Raw genomic sequence first — 21,787 nt, 5'->3', positions numbered from 1 at the left:
GTCCCCACCCCCTGGGCCACTGGACCCTCCCCCCCTTGCCTTGCAGCGAAATGTCCCATCCTGCCAACTCAGGGCAGGAAAACTGACCTACACTTTCGGGAAATAAAATGGGAAAAAAGGCCATTTCTTGCTTACTCTCTTCTTGGTGCAGACAGCAACACAGATACAAACTGATATTTGCAGAAACACACACACACACACACACACACACACACACACACACACACACACACACACACACACACACTGGAAGACAGTCGTGATTGTTACAGACAGGCATTGCTCTGGTTGCCAGAAGGAAGCTGCCTACTTTGCTCTGTCTGCCATGAAAGATGAAAGGGTGGGATAGCAGGAAAGCAGGGGGACGCTGGCTGACATGCCCCCCCCCCCCCCACACACACACACACACACTAGCACACACACTAGCACATACGCATACGCTCTTTGCCCTCACGCAAAGCACAATGTTTCTGTCTGTCATAGCCGCCAGAGGGTTCCTTTTGGTGGAATCACAGGTGATGCAAAGAGCCAGCGGCGCCTCTACAGGCTGCTTCACTTCCTAGTGTGATTTTTGGAGTGAGATTCACAGAAAGCGAAAATTGTAGAAAAAAAAAGTCTAAACAAAAAAATAAAATAAATAAAATAAAGTAAAAATAAAATAAAATAAAATAAAATAAAATAGAATAAAATAAAATAAAATAAAATAAAATAAAATAAAATAAAATAAAATTGAATAAAATAAAATAAAATAAAATAAAATAAAATAAATAAATAGTTGAAAATTAAATTAAATAAAATTATCTCACCTTTGTTGTGTTTTGGCTTATTGAACGCAGGGTCTGTTTCAAAATCCATGGGCTTTAGATCTGTTAGAAAATGAGAGAGGGAGAGCGAGAGAGAGAAGAGCCATATTAATACAGCTAGTCTGATTTCAAAGAATTAGGATATGTATATATGTATATATAGAAGATGTTATACAAACAATTCCAGTTATAATCATAAAAAAAGACAAAACCTCTCGTGGAAAAAAAATACAACTTTTTTTTTATTATCATCATATACACAGTGCTTTCATTCCCAGAGCCGGAGAGCTGTGACAGCGCCAGGGTACGAACGCTTCGAAAAAAAAAAACAATCCTTGGTTCAAATCGAGGAAATTGACATTCCAATCAGAAAATGAAAAAAAAGGCAGGAAAAGGAGGGCGGAAGAATGGGAGGAGGAAGCAATATCCCTTGCATCTGATAATGATTTATCCACAAGCTGACTGGGAGGGGAACATAAACACATCACCTGCAGAAACCGTAGGTTATTTCATGAAAAAAATTATTTGTTTGATATTAAAAAAGATATGGAGCCTCATTTCCTATTTTTCTAAAAGGTGGTATTTGAATACCGGCATCTTTAGTAATCAGTTTTCGCAAACTTCTCACTTCCTCCGGCGTCACGACACTGTCAGGAAGAGTGAAGAGGCTGTTTTTTTCTCTTATTTTGACAGAAAGGCTGGCATTTAAAGAGGTGATTTAGCCACTTAATTACACCGAAAAGGCGTTTTATAATTCTTAGGATTAACCTGGTGGACCAATAACACCCAGGAAATCCTAAGATAACAGAATCCGATTCAATCTTAATGGTTTCTCAGGTGCTGATTGCTTTAAGGTGCATTCAAGTGGTTTAATGGCGTTCGATCGTCGTCGTCGAGTGAAAGCGCAGCCAAACAGGAAGTCAAAAGAACTCATCAAAATCAGGGCGCTTCCTTTACTGCCACTGTCGGTAAAGCATGAGGCTAACCGGTTAAATAAAATACATTAGAACAATGGCGATCGAGTGATGTTTAAAGGTATTTGCCATCATGGAAAACCAAAATAAAGACGCGGTGTAGCGTTGCTCAGATGGCCAGCAGCTCCACAAGAAAGCTGACACATGAGCCACTACTGCTAGCTTGATACCAATAAGGTTTCCCTCACTTGGCGGGGCGCTTACGTTGCATGAAGCAAACAATCCCGTGTGTTGATGATGTGAATTCCTGTAATTTTGAAAGGAAGTATAACTTTGAAAAAGATTATATGGCCAATTTATTGCATTCAAATAAAAGTGGTTAAATGTAAATTAATCAAATTCAGTCTAAATAATTTCTTGTGCAATAGCTGATAAGCTTTAAGTGCTTGAATGGTCTTCAATTGGTGTGAAAGTGAAAGTGAAAGTGAAAGCGCAGCCGAACAGGAAGTGAAAAAGACTCCCCATTAGCCAGCTATGCTTAAAATGTGCTATGGGTGAAAGTGCGTGCGTGAGTCGTTGACAGTCTGTTCTAGATTCCGATCTGACTCCCGCTCGAACCCGCCGTGCTAACGTTAGCGCTTAGCTTAAATTGGTGCGGGGCCTCTCAGGAAAACATCAAAACAGCTAGGGGGAGTGCCGGGATTAAGAGGAAAGATGTTCGGACACTCTTTGGACGGCTGTTGAACACTCTCTAATGATCCCCCCCACCTCCCCCGTGGGCTCGGATCCTGAGATGAATCAACGCTTAGATTTGAAAGGAGATTAAAAACTCCACCCCCCCCACCCCCCACCCCCCACCCCCATTCCGACACCAATTAGCCAAGAAGAGTTGAAATGGCGCGGCTTTCTTTCTTTTTTCTTATTCAGGCAAAGACCTAGACGGCTCTTTGGCATCTAGCGTCTGAGGGGGAAGGGGGCTAAAGGACCTGTTAGAGTGCTTCCACCCGTAATAAATAAATAAAAAGAGGACCCCCACCCCCGCCCCCACGGGCTAGAAATGCTTACCGCTGGGCTTTATGAATGCAATCTGCTCCATTAACTAATTAGAAATATTAATGGGTGCTTGATTTAAAGGTCCCGGAGAGATAACAGTTGGATGTTTGAAGAGGAGACATAACATAAATATAGCCGTATTGATCGGCATTAAGGCGCCTGGCTACAAGAACCAAATGTATTATATGTGATAAAATGCAGAAATGGAAAAATGTGGGATAATGTGACAAAAAAAAAGCATCAGCATGGCGTTCGAACATGGATGTGATGTCATTTGGGGGCGAAGGGAGGTACTTTGGCACAAGTAAAAAAATTATCTAAAATCATTCAGGAAACACCAGAATAATCCCAAGAAATAAGAAACAATGGGGTGTTTCTGTAAAAACACATGATAAATTAAGAAAATGGAAAAAAAAAAACATCAAGAAAACACATGGAATCAGGTGGAAATAAAGCAACAAATGTTTTTGGAAATCCACAAGATGCACGTGAATTACTCAGAAGTTACGCTCAACTGCATGTTGACGAAAGAAAAAAAATAGAAAATAAACCACATTAAAAGTTGAAAGTTGAAATCATCTTAAGAAAAATGTATGATTTAAAAAAATATGACAGAAAGTAAAGACAATGAAATAGTATACTATTTCATTCACAAAATAAAAAGAAAAAAATAAGCCGCGACTCCAAAAAAATGAAGATTTGTCAAAAAGAAAAAAGAAATAAAAAGATGTAAAATGAGAAATGTATATGCTCTGTTACACCTTTATATCACAAACTTTCACCCTCTTTAAGAACAGGCTCAAAACTTTTTTTTTTTAACCTACAGTTAGCATTAGGCTAACCCCAGTAATGCTAGCTTTTAAGACTCAGCTTCTCCAACAATCTCCATTGACCCTTAGCTAGGCTAGCGTCCTAGTCATGCCATTGTCATGTCCTTTATGAATAGCAAAGTTATTATCAGATCATTTCAGCTATTAGCATGGATCTGCTTTAGTAGCGCGGTTTAGTAGTCGTGGGCCCTCGTTCCCTCCTCTGTCCCTTCCTATCTCTCTATCCTCTCTTTTCTGGTGGACGCAGACGGCCGCCAACATCTAGCTGGAAAAAGGCCGTGGTTCCTCAAAGCCGATCCTCGATCGCGCTATCAGAGGGTCCTTTCCCTGGATTTCAACCATCTGAGCTACACAAGCTAGCTTGTGTGTGTGTGTGTGTGTGTGTGTGTGTGTGTGTGTGTGTGTGTGTGTGTGTGTGTGTGTGTGTGTGTGTGTGTGTTTGCGTGCACGTTCGCATGCTTGGAAGAGCAATGCATGTCTCCATCACACCACCATAAAGACTTGCTTTCATGTGCTTTTTGTGTTGGAAACAATCGCTCCCTCGAAGCCTAACCCCCTGAACCCACCTCCTGCTAGGCCATCCACTTGGAGGAAACGTGAGAAGAGAAAAAAAATCTATCTTGAGAAAGTAGAGAAGAGAAAATGCTTTCTTTCTCTCGCTATTTTTTTAACTTCTTTCATCTGCATCCATCTCTGAGGCGGTTCTTTGGGGGTTGAGGGGCTCCCTTCATGGGCCCTTGTCCACTGAGAGACTAGAACCCCTCTCCTGCTCTCTTTAGACAACGGACAGCATTTGTGATGGAGGTAAGAAAGACGAGGATGACAAAGAAAATGAGGGTATTGATGTGTGTGTGTGTGTGTGTGAGTGTGTGTGTGTGAGTGTGTGTGTGGCTTCAACAGAATATTCACATGGCACCTGAGGTCCGCCTGGGGATCTTCCAAACAATATGTCAATAATAATAATAATAATAATGTGGATCTTGATAACAATAATAATAATAATGATAATGATAATGTGTTTCTAATATATGATATTACTATTATAATTGTTGTTATTGTCATTAGTAGTTGTAGTATTATAGGCACACTTAATTAAGATAAGGCTCTGTTTGATCAAGTTTCCTGATGAGAATGAGAACAACTTTATTTATCCCGAAGGAAACTGTTGAATTGTTGATTGGGTAAGAGATGTAAATTAAATGTTTAAGTGTATACTAAATGTATACTACACCCCAGGGACAACAACTTGTCACCAATTTTATTTTCTTTTCAAATGTAAGATTTATACAGCATTAACAGTATAATTTGATTTTTTAAACGTAGATTATTATCACATTAATTTACAAATTTGTCATAATTTTATATGTAAATATAAGAAATATCAGCATCTCTTGTTAATTTTGTCTTGTTTTTCTCCTTTTGTCACAATAATATTGACATACAATATCAATTAATGAATTATAAACATTATTATTTAACAAAAGGAGAGGAAGACGATTATGTCATAATGTCAGATAATATTTATAATACTAACAACAAAACAAGAACAAGAATAACAATGACAACAATATCAACAGTAAAAAATAATACTGTTACTGTTATAATTACTATTATTACGATTATCATACTTCATTTTTCAAGATAATGGATTATTATTATTAAAAATGGTAATGGTTATAATAATAAAATAACATTTTTACTTTGTTATCATTATTATTTATTACTATTATTATCATTATTATTGTTATAGGATATATAAATATATTATTTTGAGAGCTGTTCTTTTACATTGTTTGAGTACGGTTTAGCCTCTTGGTTTCTTCCTATTACAGCCGCTAAGCTCAGGGTGAACAACAGGCCAGGTGGAAGAAACGCGACAAAACTAATTGTTTGACTAGGTTTTCTGACATATATATTTGTTTCCAAAGGGGTGCTGGTGCATTGTAGCACCCCCTCAGTGGGGAATTGTTGTATTAATATGTAATATTAGATTAAAAACATAAACATATTATTACAACTGGGTGGGTTTTAAGCAGGTAAATCATTGATAGAAACAGTGCAGCTCCTCCCCCACCCCTGATCCCACAAGCTAACCTGGTGCAGCCGAATGCAATGAATCTTATAGATGCCAGATGCTGGAACAACAAACGCGCACGTGCGCGTAGACGTGACATCAAAAATGTAACTGACAAACATGACAAACTCATCAAGAGTTCGGGCGCGAACCAGGTGGAAAACACCAAGAGCGAAAACATTCCTAAATATGAGGAAATGGTTTTGAGGATCACGGCAACAACGCGCATGCGTGTGTGTGTGTGTGTGTGTGTGTGTGTGTGTGTGTGTGTGTGTGTGAGAATGAATAAAGTATCAGCGTAAGACTCAGTTATGAAAGCCACCAGTTATGAAAGTTCGTGCAAATACTCCCGTGTTTGTGTGTGTTTCTCAAAATAAGATGCATCATCCTCCGCCACCCCCCCCCACCTGCAGGCTGATGTGTGGCTGTCAATCTCGTCCTATAACCCCGCCCCCTTTTTTTTTTTTTTTACTTTCAGCCACAAAGAAATAGCGCTTTTGAATTTTTACATTGCGTTTTGTGCAGATTCCTTCATGTCAGACTGGGGGATTTTTTTGGGGGGGGGTCATTGAGACCGTAACCCCCGCACACACACACACACACAAACAAACATACACACACCCACTCTGGTGTTTCACGGTACCAGTCTGTTGCAATTGTTGTCTGTTTTGATTGGCGGCTAAAGTTCAACAATCTCCAAGGATGCGAGAAGCAAAGGTGCATCCTGTTCAGTTTTTAATCACCCATGGGCGACAGGAAGTGCAGTGTCACGTCCACGGTGCAGCGCCAGAAAGAGCGATCGCGCCAATCCGCGCTGGCTCCATGATTGCGGAGGGGAGGCTCCGCCCCCCCCCCCCCCCGGCGGTTCAGAAAAAAAAAATGGTCAGGGTTTCAACACTGGGAATCGCAGCTGTCGTCCGTGGCCCGCCTGATGATGAGCGCGGGCTCCAGGTCGGGCCTGCCGCCGGCGCCTGCGGGCTGCTGCGCCGGCTCGTGGATCAGATTGTAGCTGGGGTTCTGGCTGCGATAGCAGTGGCCCTGCTGGCTGGGGTGCTGGCCGCTGCGGTACGTCACCGACGTCACCGCCTGATGGTGGCCGCCGCTGGTCTTCTTGGACGCCCAGTGGCACCGGCGGCAGCACAGCGTCGCCACAGCGACTACGGTTACCAGCAGAAACAGGGCGCCGCCTCCCGCCAACAGGTAGTACCAGTAGGCAGGGACGCTCTGCACCGCCACTGTATTTACTGTGGGTTCCATCCCAGATATGGCGCCCCCTGGAGGGCAGGAGGAGACATTACTGGGAGGCTCGGCGGGTGGAGGGAGACAGGCAGGCATGCAGGGCCGTGTTTCTTTTAAAAGCTAAAAGCTGTTAATTGACCATTCGCGAAACCCATTCGCTTAGCAACCAAGCTTTGGAATCCTCGACCCGGTAGGATGAAAACAGATTGGAACGGCAAAATGCACGGAACTGTTTTTCTAAGAATGTAGAGAAAACTTTTTCCTTGCACTTCAATTCCTGGCTGTTAGCATGTCAGCTAACTAGCTTAAAGTTAAAGGCAATTGTTAAGTCTTTTTCCCGCGGGGATGTGATTTCCAGCTCTTCCATAAAGGACTTTGTCTTGGACTTATCTGTCTTGAACAAGAAGTAAATCGCGTCAATAAAGATGGGGGCATGATCGCCGACCTGCAAAATAATCTGGTTTTGAGTTGAGGACTACTGAGTTTCTGGAAATTTTTCTCATGGGTGACGTCTGGAGCCGTGGATCGGCAGCAGCGGTGTTTAGCGATTGTAAATTGATAAAAAAAATACATGTGTGATAATGTCTTAATAAGCCAAAACACATATTATATCCTGAAATAATAATAACCCGTGGTACATGTCTTGACAAAAGGTGCAGCATCAGCATGTCAATCACATTTTGTGATTGTGTCATCAACAGCAGCATTGGATATTGGCCATATTGGATGTTAACAGAATTTCTTTTGGGATCAATAAAATATCTATCTATTTATCTATTTATCAATGGAATGGGCCCCGCTGGCTCTAAGGGTTAACAGGGCTTAGGGAACGGTCAATCGCTGAGATGCAGAGCTGCAACTGCAGAGCTGAATCCGCCGCACTTCGCTTAGCGTGGCAACGAAAGCAAGAAAAAAAAAAAAAAAGTGTTAAATTTCACAGGAAATGTTGATTTTGTTTCTTTTTTTTAAATTTCCTTGCTGTGTGATTTCAGTTAATGCAAAAACATTGCAAGCGTTAGCTGCACATGGACACGCAAAGGCTCATGCCGCGGGCTTGGGGTGTGACTGCCGGATGCAGGGGCCTTGTCAATAGGCGGAGGCTTTTGTATCGTGGGGCGATATCACAATGAAGGAACCTGATTAGATGTAGTGAGCGGGGGATTACAGAAAGGATGAGAGAGAAGGCGTTATTTGAGGGGCGGTGGGGTGGTTGGCAAGGGGTGTGGGGGGGGCGAGCTAATGCCGCCATGATATCTTTAATCCCGCATTAAAGGGGTGTTCGACTGAAACTTCAATACTCTGTCAACTCACTGACAAAGGAAAACCAGCCGAGAGAGAAAGGCTGTGGGCGGGGTGTGGGAGGCTGAGGGGGAGGCGAGAGGCAGAACCTGAGCGGTGGAGGGAGAGAAAATGATGGCAGGACGTGGGAGGGGTGATGGAGAACCTCAAGGAAAGCGGCAAGCCTTTTTAAGTTGAGGCATACAAGTTTGGGGGTTCAAATTTGACAGCGGCGTGGGGACATCCCGCCAACAATTCAGGTGCCAAAGATTTCCGCCGGTTGCTTATATTGAGGTTTTTTTTTTTTTTTTGGAGTGGGAGGGGTCTTTGTTGCGCTGCTTTCAAGGAACCGGGTTGAAAATTAACTTGGCCATCTCAGTCCCGGACCCCTTCAAATCAGGCGTTGACGGGCCCATCCACTCCTCCCGCACCACACCCCTCCTGGTCGCAATGGATACAAAAACCCATCCTCATTGGTGACAATGGATAATGGACTCGTATCGTTCTCTAACCCACTGGTGAAGAAGAGGAATTATTCATGTTATCTCCAATACTTATCAAGGTCCACCCGGCAGAAAGATTTGAAGAGGGATCAGCGGAAGAGTCTTTCGCGCCAGGCCCTCAAAAACGGAAAGAAATCGGCAAAGAAAGTTCAGTGTACGTTTCGCCACGGGATCGTTGGAACGTTTCTGTCCCTGTTGTTTCGGAGACAAAAGTTCAACTGCAATGAAAATCCGGTCACGGAGATTCAGAAACCTGCTCGCGCTCTCTGAATGACAATTCCGGCCTCTGTCGTTGGTTTTTGTAATGATCCGGCCAAATAGGGTGGAATGACTCACATGGCTCCAAGGAGGAGGTCATTTCGAGGGTGACGAACCAAAGAATCCAAACATCTGTTCCCAGAAGTTCACTGCTGTCAGGATGCACTTCACCTTCAAGGCTCGTTTATGCTCATGTTACGTACGTAAATCCTTCTGTCTCAAACTTCGTCAAGCGTCTGTGCCAGGATATTTCCCATGCGTTCTTCACTTGCCGTGGTTGTGGAGCAATATGTCTACTAGAGGGCAGTGCAGAGGTCAGAGTTCACTCCCCAGTTCAGCATTCTGCTTCAGACAATAACAAACACGTCTGTTGGCAGAGGAGCTGGTGATAATGTACTTTCAAAGAAAGAATTGGTGCAGCAGACGGCGGTGATCATTAAAAATGCAGCATGTGGGAGGAGAATTCTTCCCGGTTAAACCAATGCCGTGATGTCCTCTTCTTTTTTGTACCTTTCGCTGGGTGGACTTCAGCACACTGTGCAACATCAACAATGATTTCCAGTGGTGCTGCTTTGTTTGGCCACACAAGACGTACAGAATTATGCAGGGGATGAACAGGGAATCCACCTTTTTGCAGATTCCATGTTGCGTATATCCTTTTTTTAATTACACTTTTATAATCTCTTGCGGGAAATTCCTTCTCTGCATTTAACCCATCATGGATGAACCATGAGCAGTTGGCTGCCATCTAGCGGTGCCAGGGGGAGCAGTCAAAGTTTTGCTCAACAACACTTTGACACAGTAGGAGGAGCCGGGAATCAAACCAGGAATGTTCGGTTCCAAGGACGATCGTCATGCCACCCGTATACGCCCCGTTTACGCAACAACGTTTTCGAGGGAAATCGAAAAAAAAATGAAAATTCGGTGGCGTTCTGACTGTCTACACAAGAAAGGCATGTAGAATGGGAAAACTCAACACTTTGGGGCACAGGAGGTTGATGGTTGAAGTCAATTTGCATGTGTGGATAGGTTAACCATAAAAAAAAATGGCGGACTCCAGAGTACGGAGAATATTTCCACTGCTGTGGAATTTACCCGCCTTATAATTCAGGGTCACTCCAAGCAGTAACTCCACCTCATCCCCTGATCCGTACAAATACTTGTCTGCTTGTCTTTTTTGACATTTACACTCATTGTAGTTCCCACACTCACTATTGCACCAAGATAGGAAGTGTCTATTTCAGTTCATCTTAAAATCACATCGCCACCCACTGGTCAGCTAGGGGTATTACAGCGTTATGGTGTTTCCTCAAGTCTAATGTCCACAGACATGGTATTCAAGGAATCGACTGAATAGCTAAACAGAATATTTTCATGTAAACAGCGCCATACAAACAACTAATCCCATTTTACAGATAACAAAAGAGAGGAGTACCACAAGTACCATCTGCATAGACTCCATACATACAAGTCTGCACCGAAGTGGTAGCTAAAGCCCAGCATCATACCCAACCTAACTATAACAAGTTGGTTTTTCCATTCATTCATTCTTTGATTGATTCATTCAATCTCTCACTATCTAGACTGCTTATCTTGTAGTCAGGGTCGCGGTGGGGCTGAAGCCTATCCCAGCTGACATTGGTCAAGAGGTCAGGTTCCACCCAGATCGATCACAGGGCCACATATAGAGGCATACAACTTTTGATCCCCCCACTCACATATCTGGGTAACTTCACCTAACCTGCTACTACGACGTCTACTACTACTACTATTACTACTATTACTACTTTTACTTCGAGGAGGCAAGAACCCAGGGGAAACCCAAACAGACACAAGGGCTAACATGGAGACTTCCATGTTATCCAACCAGGGACCTTCTCCCTGTGGGTCAGAAATGCTAAGCACCGCGCCCTCGTGCATCCGTCGCAATGGCTGTAGAAATAACATAAACGTAAAGACAATGGTTTACATAAAAACAGTCGTTGCTTTGACCGTGGCACTGGAATGTGCCTCTACGAGGAGAATACCAGCACAACAACCGCTCTCTCTGCAAACCAAGAAACGAAAATAAACACATCTTTCCCAGTTTGCCGGACACAATTTAATATCCACCACGGGTTTATGATATTGATGTTTGTGTTTTCTGCCTCGGGAGACTCCAAATGCCTGCTCGTGGGTGTCAGTCCAGCATGCGGGCAGGGACTCATGCCGGAACGATGCAGTGGAGGATCCATTTTCATCGAGGGCTGCAGTGTTGCAAGTACTCGCGCCCACTTCGGACATACGTCTGAAGGTGTATGGAATATTCGAGATAAACACGCTGTTCTTGTGTTTTGTTTTGTTTTCGGACCGTGGAGGTGGAGATCAGGTGGTAACGTTTGTTACACACAAACAAGGTCATTTTGGGCCAGAGCGGTGCCGGGAGCTGAGCTTAGCAACAGGCAGGAAAGCACAGACGTTTGGCACTGGAGACACAAACGGACACTGGACGGGAGGGGAGTCAAACTTACTAGTGATGCCGGGGGTCAGCGCCGGGAACGGCTCTGGAAAAGAGAGAGAAAGAAAAAGATGAACGATTGCGAAGAAGTAACCACAAAAATTGTTGTGTTACATACAAAAGACATGTTGAGATGAAATAGACCTTTCAAACGCAGTTCGTTCATTCATTCATTCATTTATGCATTCATTCATGCATGGACTTCCTCTATTTTCTTTCAACGTTCCTGTGAAATGCCGTTTGGAAATAACCTGAATTCTTAAATGTGAACGCGAAAATGGACGCTTCAGTCCTCTTCTGACGATCGTTTCCGATGATCAGTGACAAAAACAAAATGCGACCTTAAAGAGGAAAATCTCAAGGTTTCCGGGAAATAATATCAAGGAGTAGAGACAGGGGGATATGAGGGTTCGGAGAGAATGATCTCTCACTAACAATAACAGTAGCGCTGACAGCTACATGCTAATAGCTTAAATGATAGAATAACTACTTTGATATTGCTAAAATAAATAACAATAGCGGACAAAGATATGAGGTTTCTATTGGGCCCTAGTGATGGGACAGAATGGGAGAATTGCATCATGGGATATTTCACAGCAGAGTAGACCCATGCTAGCATAACTAGCGGGCTAGCCTAGCCCTAGCTAGGTTTTAAGCCTATTCTAAATCAAAAGGGAGGGTGTCTTATTATGCGCCCCTGTCCTCAATAACAATAATGAAATGTTATTCTGCATTTGTTGGCGGTTCAATGTAAATGCAGTTTTTGAATTATTATGTATGTAATAACCCATCGTGACTTCGGCGTTGGAGTCACTCCATAAAATTGAGCCTTGCACATTGAACATGTTTAATTCATATTTCCCTCGCCGCAATTTTTTTATTTTATTTTATTATTATTTTTTTTATTACATATATTTAAAATGCTCCCCCGTTCCTGCACGAGGCATGCTGCCAATATATTACGCACTGTGTCCACTCAGCCCCACCGATATATGAGTATGATTAAAAAGGCACGGAATAACAGCAACAGGGAACGCTTATGAAAAAAAACAACTTTTTAATATAACCCTGAATTTGTAAAATGCCACGTTAAGGGGTATTTATTACGAAATACCCAGAGGGAGGGGGTAACAACGGTGAGAGTGCGGGGGGGTGGGGATTAAAATGTGAGGAGGAGTTTATGGATACATAATTAATGATTTAAATGTTTTTTTGATATGTGCATGTAGCTATACCTAGCACACACATACACATATATACATATAAATATATATTTAACTTTATGTTGATATATATGTAGTTTATACCTATGTATGTATACATGTATAGAGTTTATGTAAATGTGTGTATGTATAGGTATTATACATTATATCAAATATCTTAATCAGAATAGGAGCAGGAGCATCCAGGTATTCAGCCTCTCCCTGCTGTGGAACCATCCTTCCAATCCCCACCCGGCAGGGGCGGAAGTCCACCTTTTGTTAAGGAATAATCCTTTCTTTTTGAGAAAGCTTATAGTTAGGGCTAAGCTAGCCCCGAGTTATCCTGCCTTAAGCTTGGTTTGCGGAGGGATATCCTATGATGCACCTCTCCAACATCAAATCTCTTTCAGGGAATTTTCTGGTGAGAATTTCCAACTAATTAATTAGTACATACTGAAAAAAACAAGATATATTGAGTCCCGGAGCAACAGCGGGAAAATATACTCACATCAGAAAGATCACACACACACAGACAGATAAAAAAAAAAATCATAAAGCTAAACATGAAAATGCTTGTTGATGTGTGTGTGTGTGTGACAGACAATCTTATTGGCTCTGTAAGCCTCTCACACACACACACACACACACAAACAAGGTGCGGGGGTCAACCCCCCAAAGTGAATGGAGGGTTGAAAAGAAACCAGAAGAATCAAGAAATGACAGCGCTGGCTGATATTGGAAAAAAGTGAAGGAGACACGGCGAGGGGAGATATAATAAAAGATAAATTAGAATCCATGCCCAACGGCCGTTTATGGCCTAGTTTCTTTCATTTATATATTTTATTTTCTTCTTGATGTGTCTGTAAGTGGAAAACGAATAAAAGAAAAGATTTTTTTTTCCTCTTCCCCACCCCTTCTTTTTTTCTCTAAGTCTGCCGAGGAGGCAATATTAGCTAAATGGTACGACGTGACGGGAATCGGATGTGGCGGGTTTGGCGGACTTACGTGTGCACTGCTCCAGCTTGACGCTGCTGCTCATGTGGATGTTGTCTATTCTGACGTGTCCTCTGGTCGGATGGTCGAAAAAACCCTCGAACACGACCTGGAGAGTAGCGAAGACAAAGGAGAGATTGTTGAAAAAGTGTCTCATGGAACGCGGCAGCTTTGAAACTGGGGGCCATTTCATTTCCTGTTTCTGGACATTCCTGCTACCGTGAGTTGTCTTGATGTGATGCGTATGGCAGGGGCTCTCACGCTTTTCGGTGCGGCTGTGGGTCAAGTGGCCCCGCTAGTCAAGATCCAAGCCCAGACTTCCAGTTGTGGGGGCGGTGGTTGTATTCCCGCCTCCATCCATCTGCACGTTGAAGTGCCCTTCGGCAACTAAGATACCCCTTATAGCCCAATTAGTGGCCACACCAAGCTGGAATCTGTTTCTGCCCAGAAAAAGGCAATTTTTCCTAACTTGCTGTTGGAAAGTACTTTCTCTTGAGAGCTTGGACAAGACAGAACGCCTAAAGTGCCCTTCGGTAAGACACGGAATACTAAGATGCCAACGATAGCCGGATTAGCGGGCATATTGAGCTGGGATCTGTTTCTGCCTGACAAAAGGAAGTATTTCCTTGCTGACATTGTTGAGTGCTTTGCACTTGGTCAAGAGGCTGTGAACAATTTTGGTTTTCTATAATGTTTCACTGCTGTTGCCAAGTGTTAGCTCATGGGGGGTATGTTGACTTTACTTTACTTTTTTGTTAATAGTTACACAAGATAGTGTGGTCGAGACAGAAGGCTGCGGTCACCGAGCCACGATCTGTGCAATGTTTCCTCACCGGTAGAAGGCGGTGTTTCCTGACTACCGTTGGAAAGTTCTTGCTCATGGGGGACTCTTGGGTTTCTGTGAACAAGACAGAATGCCTAAAGCGCCCTTCGGCAAGATGCTCCCGATAGCCTGATTAACAGCCACATCGAGCTGGGATCTCTGCCTGGCAAAAGGCCATGTTTCCTTGCCGCCATCGCCAAGTGTTTGAGTACGGTCCTGGACTGTTCTACATGTAAACTGTGACTTGATTTGACAGTGTCAGAGTTTCCATTGGCCCAAGGCCAAAGCAGGGTTGCCATTTTGTCGGTTGAAAACGCAAACTGACACTTTGTTATATGTTCTTGCTTTGACTTGATTGGCGATTGGCAAACAGCTACTGGGTGTATCACCACCTCCCTCTGATCTCAGAGGGGAATTAAGGCATTTATTATCCATCTTAAGAAGACAAATTGTACCCATAGTGGTCTTTAGGGGACTCAAGGGGTCCCTTGGTCCCAGTCTGACAAGTGTGGGTGTCCTACCTCTGTGAAAAAAATAATCAGTGACAGCATCTGGAAACTCCATATCTTGGAAACAACCATCGCATTTGTTCCCTTTGATTGCGTTCGTCACACCACTTCAATGGTTTATGTAGCTCTCACTTTAACACTCAGGAATCAGGAATCAATTCTTGTTCATACCATCCCTTTTGGGACTGGATCATTCACCAACACGTCACGAGATGATGATGCTGCTTGTGAATTCTTGTCGCGATCTTCTTGTTATGGCAACTGGACTTGAAATTCTTCACTTGAAGACACTTCATTCAAGAGGCTTCTTCAGTTCTAATGACCCGTGGGGAGTTTCCCAATAGAACTACCAGGGCTTTAGGCGGGTCTAGGTTAAGATTATTTGTTATGCAAGTGGAAGAGTTGATCGGCACAAACTAGGTCGAAGGGGGTTGCTATGCTAGCTCGGTTGTCATTGGGTGGAGACAAAGCAGCAACTTTTGGGGATTTACCTGGGTTGGAATGTGAAAAGGTACAGCCAAACTTCTCAGAATGCCAAACATAGGAGTGAAACCTGTTGGATACCATGGACTGAGGCTCATGTGAAAGGTACCGGGGAAGTGTTGGATCTTTCCCTGTTGTTTGGAGGGTGCAGATGGACCTGGTCCATGTGTGCTTATCTGCCTTGGTATTGATCCCAGTACGGCGTTAGATGTTGGTGAAAGGTTGTGTCTGAGGCCCCCTCGTGGTTCTAGTTTTAGTTCAGAGGTAACCACTCTAAAATGGCTTGGTTTTTGAATGGAGTTTGGTTGGGGGGGGGGTGATGACACTTGCCTGGTACTCCTTGGGGCTCTGGGGCAGGATGGTGCGGCCCTCTCTCCAGTGAGGCCCCTGATCTCCTTTCAGACTCCAGAGCAGCGTCTCCTCCTGGTCGCTGTCCCTCAGCAGCACCCTCAAGCTCCCCTGCGCCTCCCCCTGGATCTGGTAGTAGAAGACCAGACAGAGGGGCCCCTGCTCCGGAGCCACCTCAGGGCTCAGCAGCCGGGCTCGCTTCCTCTGGGTGTGTCCGCCGGCGTCCAGGTGGAGGTAGTTCCCCGAGAAGTCTGGAGGTGAGAGCGGAGGGTTTTACTGGCGTAAATAAAGTAAAATAAAATGAAAATAAAAAAGACGGAGTGAGATGTGAGTTCTGAGATGCTGTACAAAAAAAGAAAAAGGAAAATAACATACAATCGGGATTGAAAACAACAATAATGCCGTAAAAATGAAAGAACTTTTAGTCCCGATAAAACAGACTGTGCCGTAAAAGAAGGGGACATAAAAGCGATAGAGGAGGGATGAAAAGTGCTGTGTTATTTCCCTAAAATCAATTTTTAATAACCAATTCTATTCAGAGGGCCCCCTTGGAGTTTCACGATAACTTTAAACTACCTCTACTTTTTAATACAACTCTATTACATGCTAATAACTTGGTAACAAACAGCTTTGCGGAAAAAATAACTCATTTTACCAATATTTTTTCCCCCGAGTTTGCGTGTGCAGGCCATCGAGAAATATTTTCCAGGGAAATATTCATAAGTTTTATTTTATTTCCGGGCCATGGGCACTTAAATACCGAGGCGGCGGTGGCGCGTACAGGATAAACGAGTCATGAGGTGTATTATCAAGCTGTTTCATCAGTTAAATATGACCCGAAATTTGCGTGTGATGTGCGAAGCGGCGGAAGGAGACGGCGTGATGCGGCGCTGCAGCTGGAGGTGGCTGTTCGGAGACGGACACATTACTGCCATCACTCTGCGGCATGAGGCTTGGCCACAAAATGAGACCGCCATTTCATCATGGCCGCTAATGGCCACGGGGAGAGATGAATACACACACTATATGTGTACACACACACACACACACTCACTTGCAAACATACAATACCACTAAACAGCCCTAATCACTCTGAATGCCGGCACCTCTTTTCGTGGCAGCTCCCATTTTCACTACTTAGTCAGCAGAGCTGTCATTGCAGTAATGCTTTTGAGTGTGTGTGTGTGTGTGTGTGTGTGTGTGTGTGGGTATGAATGTGTGTGTGTGTGTGTGTGTGTGTGTGTGTGTGTGGGTGTGTGTGTGTGTGAGCCCCCGCATTGCATTTTTTCATTAGCCCTTTTTATATCTGAACTTAATTACTTACTCCCCTCGTCCCTCATCCGTCCCTCTATCATCCATCCATCCATCCATCATCTATACATCTGTTTTTCTATCCATCCATCCATCCATCCATCCATCCATCATCTATACATATGTTTTTCTATCCATCCATCCATCCATCCATCCATCCATCCATCCATCATCTATACATCTGTTTTTCTATCCATCCATCCATCCATCCATCCATACATACATCTGTTTTTCCATCCATCCATCCATCCATCCATCCATCCATCCATCCATCCATCCGTCCATCCATCCGTTTTTCTGTCCATCCATCCATCCATCCATCCATCCATCCATCCATCCATCCATCCATCCATCCATCCATCCATATATCTATTTTTCTGTCCATCCATCCATGTCTTGCTACCTGTCGATCTGTCTCTTCTCTTTCCTTCTGTCCAACATCCACCTATCTACGTATCTACCTTTCCATTCACTCATCTGTCTATTGGTCCCACCATCTCTCTCTCCTGCCCACCCTCCCCCCGGCTGCGCCAAGGCGTGTTTTCATCACAGCGGTCATGATGAATAATGGATCTGGGTTGAGGTAAGTGTTTCTTCACTCGGAGGCGGCGGAGAATGGCAAACTACGTCTGCTCATTAAGGACATCTAGGAGAAGAAAAAAAAAAGTTGCAGTGTTTTTCCATCTTTCTCTTTCTCTCTCTCTTTCTCCACGTTTGATCTCGGCGAATGTACAAAGGGAGGGAATTAATTAACAAATCTCCATGGGAGGGACAGGCAGGGATGTAGAATTAGCTCAGAGGGAGGGAGACAGCATGTGTGTGTGTGTGTGTGTGTGTGTGTGTGTGTGTGGTTGCATTATTTGAAGGTATCTTCTGCTCATGTCTGTGCGTGTCTGTGCGAGGGTTCATCTGTCAGTCATCGCGATCGTAACACCATTTCATCATTTTGTACACAAGTACTGCATCTGAGCAGTATATGCAAGTACAAGTAGTCGTTTGAATAAATGACTGAATAAATAAACTTTATCCTACAAGAGGTTTATTTGACTTTTTTCAGAAACTCTTCAAGGGCTTTGATCAATTAAAAAAAAAATCAGTTTTCTTATCATTTTCCAATAGAAGAACAAAATAAATGTAGAAATCACATAAGATAAAAGAATATATAAAAGGATAAGATTGAATGATTACCTTTTAAATGTCCAAAGTCTTATTATTTTCCAAAAATGAATAACAGAAAATAAAATATAAATAAATAAATAAAAATTCCATGTTAAGTCAAAGATTCAATCATTTTCCAAACATGAAATGAAAAAAAAAAATGATATAAAATAATAAGTGAATGAATACAATGAATAAAATAATAGGATGGAATAATCTAAAAGAATGACATAACAGTCAGGCATTGCCTCTTTAAATGTCATGGGTCATTTCTTAAATAAAATACTTTAAACAACCAGATATATTCTTATTTTTTCCTGTTCTTCTTGTCACTATCATTATCAACTGTTAAAATACGCAAATAACTTTCCAGATTTTAGAAAATAATAATTTATATTTTTATATTTCATTTAATCCCTCCTCTATGAGTTCTCCTTTAGGACATTTTTTACATTGATGTTACCGCTACCGCAGTACCGTGCACTGCCACTAGGGGGCCCTGCGGAGCTCGCTGAACACGCCTGACTGGGAGCAAAAGGGTCAAATGCGTCATTTCTGACGTTGAATTGCCGGAAACTCACACTACTCAGCCATTTCTACTTCATATATATATATACCTATATATATATATATATATATATATATATATATATATATATATATATATATATATATGGATTATATATTTAAATTCTACCCGCACTTGCAGCAAGGATTTCTTTCTATGAAAGTCTCCACAGGGTAAGGAGTTTCGTGCCCTCATCAGAGATCAAAAGAATAACTTGCACACTCGGTTTTGGGTCGGATTTCCCTCTTTTTTTTTCGTAACCCCCCCTCACACCTCTTAAGAAGCGCTTTGGCTGACAAGCGGCCGGGGGGGTTGATCTGCATATTGAGACAGCTCGCAGGACGGGGTGCCGGCGTAACGTCGCTGTAAGAACAAGACTTAACGTCATGTTGCTGTCTGAACACCCAGGCGGGGGCCGGCTTGGAGTCAATTACACACACGCGTACACGTTTTTTTTAGACTGTGTGCGTACACACGCTGAAAAGACCCACACACACGCACACACACAAGCAATTCAGTCTTATGTCACAACCCTGTCTGGTCATGAAGGAGCTGCTCAGTCAACCGTGAACCAACAGATACAGAGAATATAGTTATACGGCAATGTGCCTGTATGTGTGTGTGTGTGTGTGTGTGTGTGTGTGTGTGTGTTGGGGCGTGGGGTGCAACCTACACACCCTGGAGTGTTAAATATGCGGACAGACCAACCTTGACTGGTTGGAAAATGTGTGTTTGTGTCTCTTTGGAGCCTCAAGGATAGTCAGAAAGCTAAGACAGCAGTTCTGTCAAAGACATCATCCGACTTATCTGACGCTTGGGGCGTCAGGTAGTGTGTGTGTGTGTGTGTGTGTGTGTGTGTGTGTGTGTGTGTGTATGTGTGTGTGTATTATTGGATGAGAAGATTTTCCTCTGGTTGTCTTATTAGAGAAGATCCCCTTGTGAGAAAAAGCCACAGGATGGAGGTCAGCAAGGTGGCAGAGGCGGATCGAAGTCTTTTTAAAAGTATCTAAAAGTATTTCTGAAACAAAACTATTGTTCCATCTTCACGGTGTGAGTGGGAGGGTGAACATTTATATCTCTATATGACAAGTGAATAGAATATAACATTCCTTGAATCAGTGTTTCCCATCCACTGTGCGGTGAGAGATCATCAGGTGTGCCATGGAAAAATGCCCACTTTCGCCTGATTGGTCCAAAAATGATTTATTTAACGCAAATTATGTCTCTGTACGTCTATCTATGTGGGCAGCATGCAGTGACAAGCATTGGTGGTGTGCCGTATATTTTTTCTATTGTAAAATATGTGCCTTGGCTCAAAAAAGGTTGGGAAACACTACCTTAAAATCATCCCACAGTGGAGATAAATTTAATTTCACACACAGCAGAAAGGTGATAGTGCAGTAGAGGTAGCTGATAACATGTAGGAATCATATATATAAAAAGATAAAAAATAAATTAATATAAGAAATATAGACAATATGTAATCAGTATAAACATGTGCATAGTTGCATGTCTGTAAATGATGAGAGTGAATTGTATGTCTCTACTTGCGATAATTCAATTTAATACAAATATAAATGTGGCCGTGAAATAATTTTTTTATGGATATGCATCTTCTAAGTTTTCATCTGTCAGCCCCAGGGATGGTTTACAGAGAGAAAAAAAAAATAAAAACAAAAAATCTAAATAGACCTCATATAATGAAAAAAAATTGAAAAAGATAAGCTCAACAACGGCCGCATGAGAATATGTAGATCAAAAACGGAGCTGCGCGGGAAGGGCCTCGACCCAGCGGGTTGGGGGGTGGGGACGAAAAACAAAACCACACATATTTAAAAATAAACTGAAAAGTGAAAGAAATAGCTTATATCAAAAGTCCTCTGAAAACCTGCAGTAAGTAGTAATAACACTGTGAACAAAATGATAATTACAGTGTTATTACACATGAGAGTGTTTAAGCGCAGAGGGGCCACTTGGTGTGTACTCACTGTCCGACCCGAGTGACAGGTCCTGCCTCGTTTCGTGGCCGCCGGAGCCGCTGGCCGCCGTGTGCAGCAACCAGCTCACGCCGGACTGGGGGTCGGCCGACCAGCCGCACAGACTCTGCTCGAAGTCGCAAACGGCCGACTGGGATGTGGTGGCCACTGCGGGCGGGGAGGGGAGAGAATGTCATTGAGTCCTCCGGATATTTTGACAAACATTAAATTATGTATTTAAATGCATCCGACTTTTTCATAGTTACAAAGTCCACACTGTGAGTGTGATGAGACTTTTCAAAATTTTTCTGCCAGTAGCTGTTTGTGTATTAGGGAACCAAAGCTTTTTGATTTTTAGTTGAAATGTTTGCATGAATATTTCTACATGTTGTAAAAATAAGAGGGTGAATGGTTGCATGTGTGAATGAATGAGTGAATGGTTGTGTTTCTCTATATTATGCTAGATGAGAGAGTGAACAGTTGCATGTCTCGATGACTTTTGAATGAATGAGTGAATAATTGCATATCCTTATATGGTGTGTGAATGAGAGGGTGAACGGTTGCATGTCTCTATATGTGGGCCTGCGATGATCTGGATAGATTCCTGCCTCTTGTCCAATGACAGCTGGGATACATCCAGCTCCCCTCGGTGCAGGATAAGCGGTATTGATAATGAATGAATGAATTAATGCACACAAGCTCCTCAAATGTCCCCACAAAAGTAGTAAAACAAGTGCCAAATAAGTGGCTATGCAGATATATGTATGTATGTATATGTATAACAGTGCACAAAATATATCCCTGATTCCTTGACTCCATGAATAATCATGGTGTTTTTTGTTTCATTTTGAGAGAAAACTCCCATTGTTTTCTCCGCTGCTCATCCGCGACGACATCTTCATAAATCCAAATTCAAATATTGCAGCGGGGGAACTGGTGTGTGTGTCTGAATACACGCTCGAAGGTT

The 21,787-nt window shown here is 42.9% G+C and overlaps 1 protein-coding gene across 2 annotated transcripts in view; it reads right to left on the bottom strand.

The window, feature by feature from the left end:
* LOC147234690 (neuropilin-2-like) overlaps positions 1-21,787 on the bottom strand; it is a 116,856-nt gene that overhangs the window by 2,516 nt on the left and 92,553 nt on the right. The window contains exons 13-17 of one of the 2 annotated variants that reach the window (XM_086145296.1): positions 20,833-20,988; positions 15,790-16,058; positions 13,657-13,753; positions 11,463-11,495; positions 807-866 (exon numbers count right to left, since the gene is read on the bottom strand). In XM_086145296.1, the coding sequence (XP_086001422.1) occupies positions 807-866; positions 11,463-11,495; positions 13,657-13,753; positions 15,790-16,058; positions 20,833-20,988 (615 nt within the window). Of the gene's footprint in view, positions 1-806; positions 867-6,129; positions 6,949-11,462; positions 11,496-13,656; positions 13,754-15,789; positions 16,059-20,832; positions 20,989-21,787 lie in introns of those variants that run through there. The other variant, XM_086145297.1, reaches the window with a different exon arrangement.

The sequence above is a fragment of the Fistularia commersonii genome, chromosome 4, assembly GCF_037954325.1.
Source record: "Fistularia commersonii isolate RoL2024-O1a breed Wild chromosome 4, RoL_Fcom_v1.0, whole genome shotgun sequence".
Taxonomy (NCBI): domain Eukaryota; kingdom Metazoa; phylum Chordata; class Actinopteri; order Syngnathiformes; family Fistulariidae; genus Fistularia; species Fistularia commersonii.
This window is presented reverse-complemented; position numbering and strand designations above follow the sequence as displayed.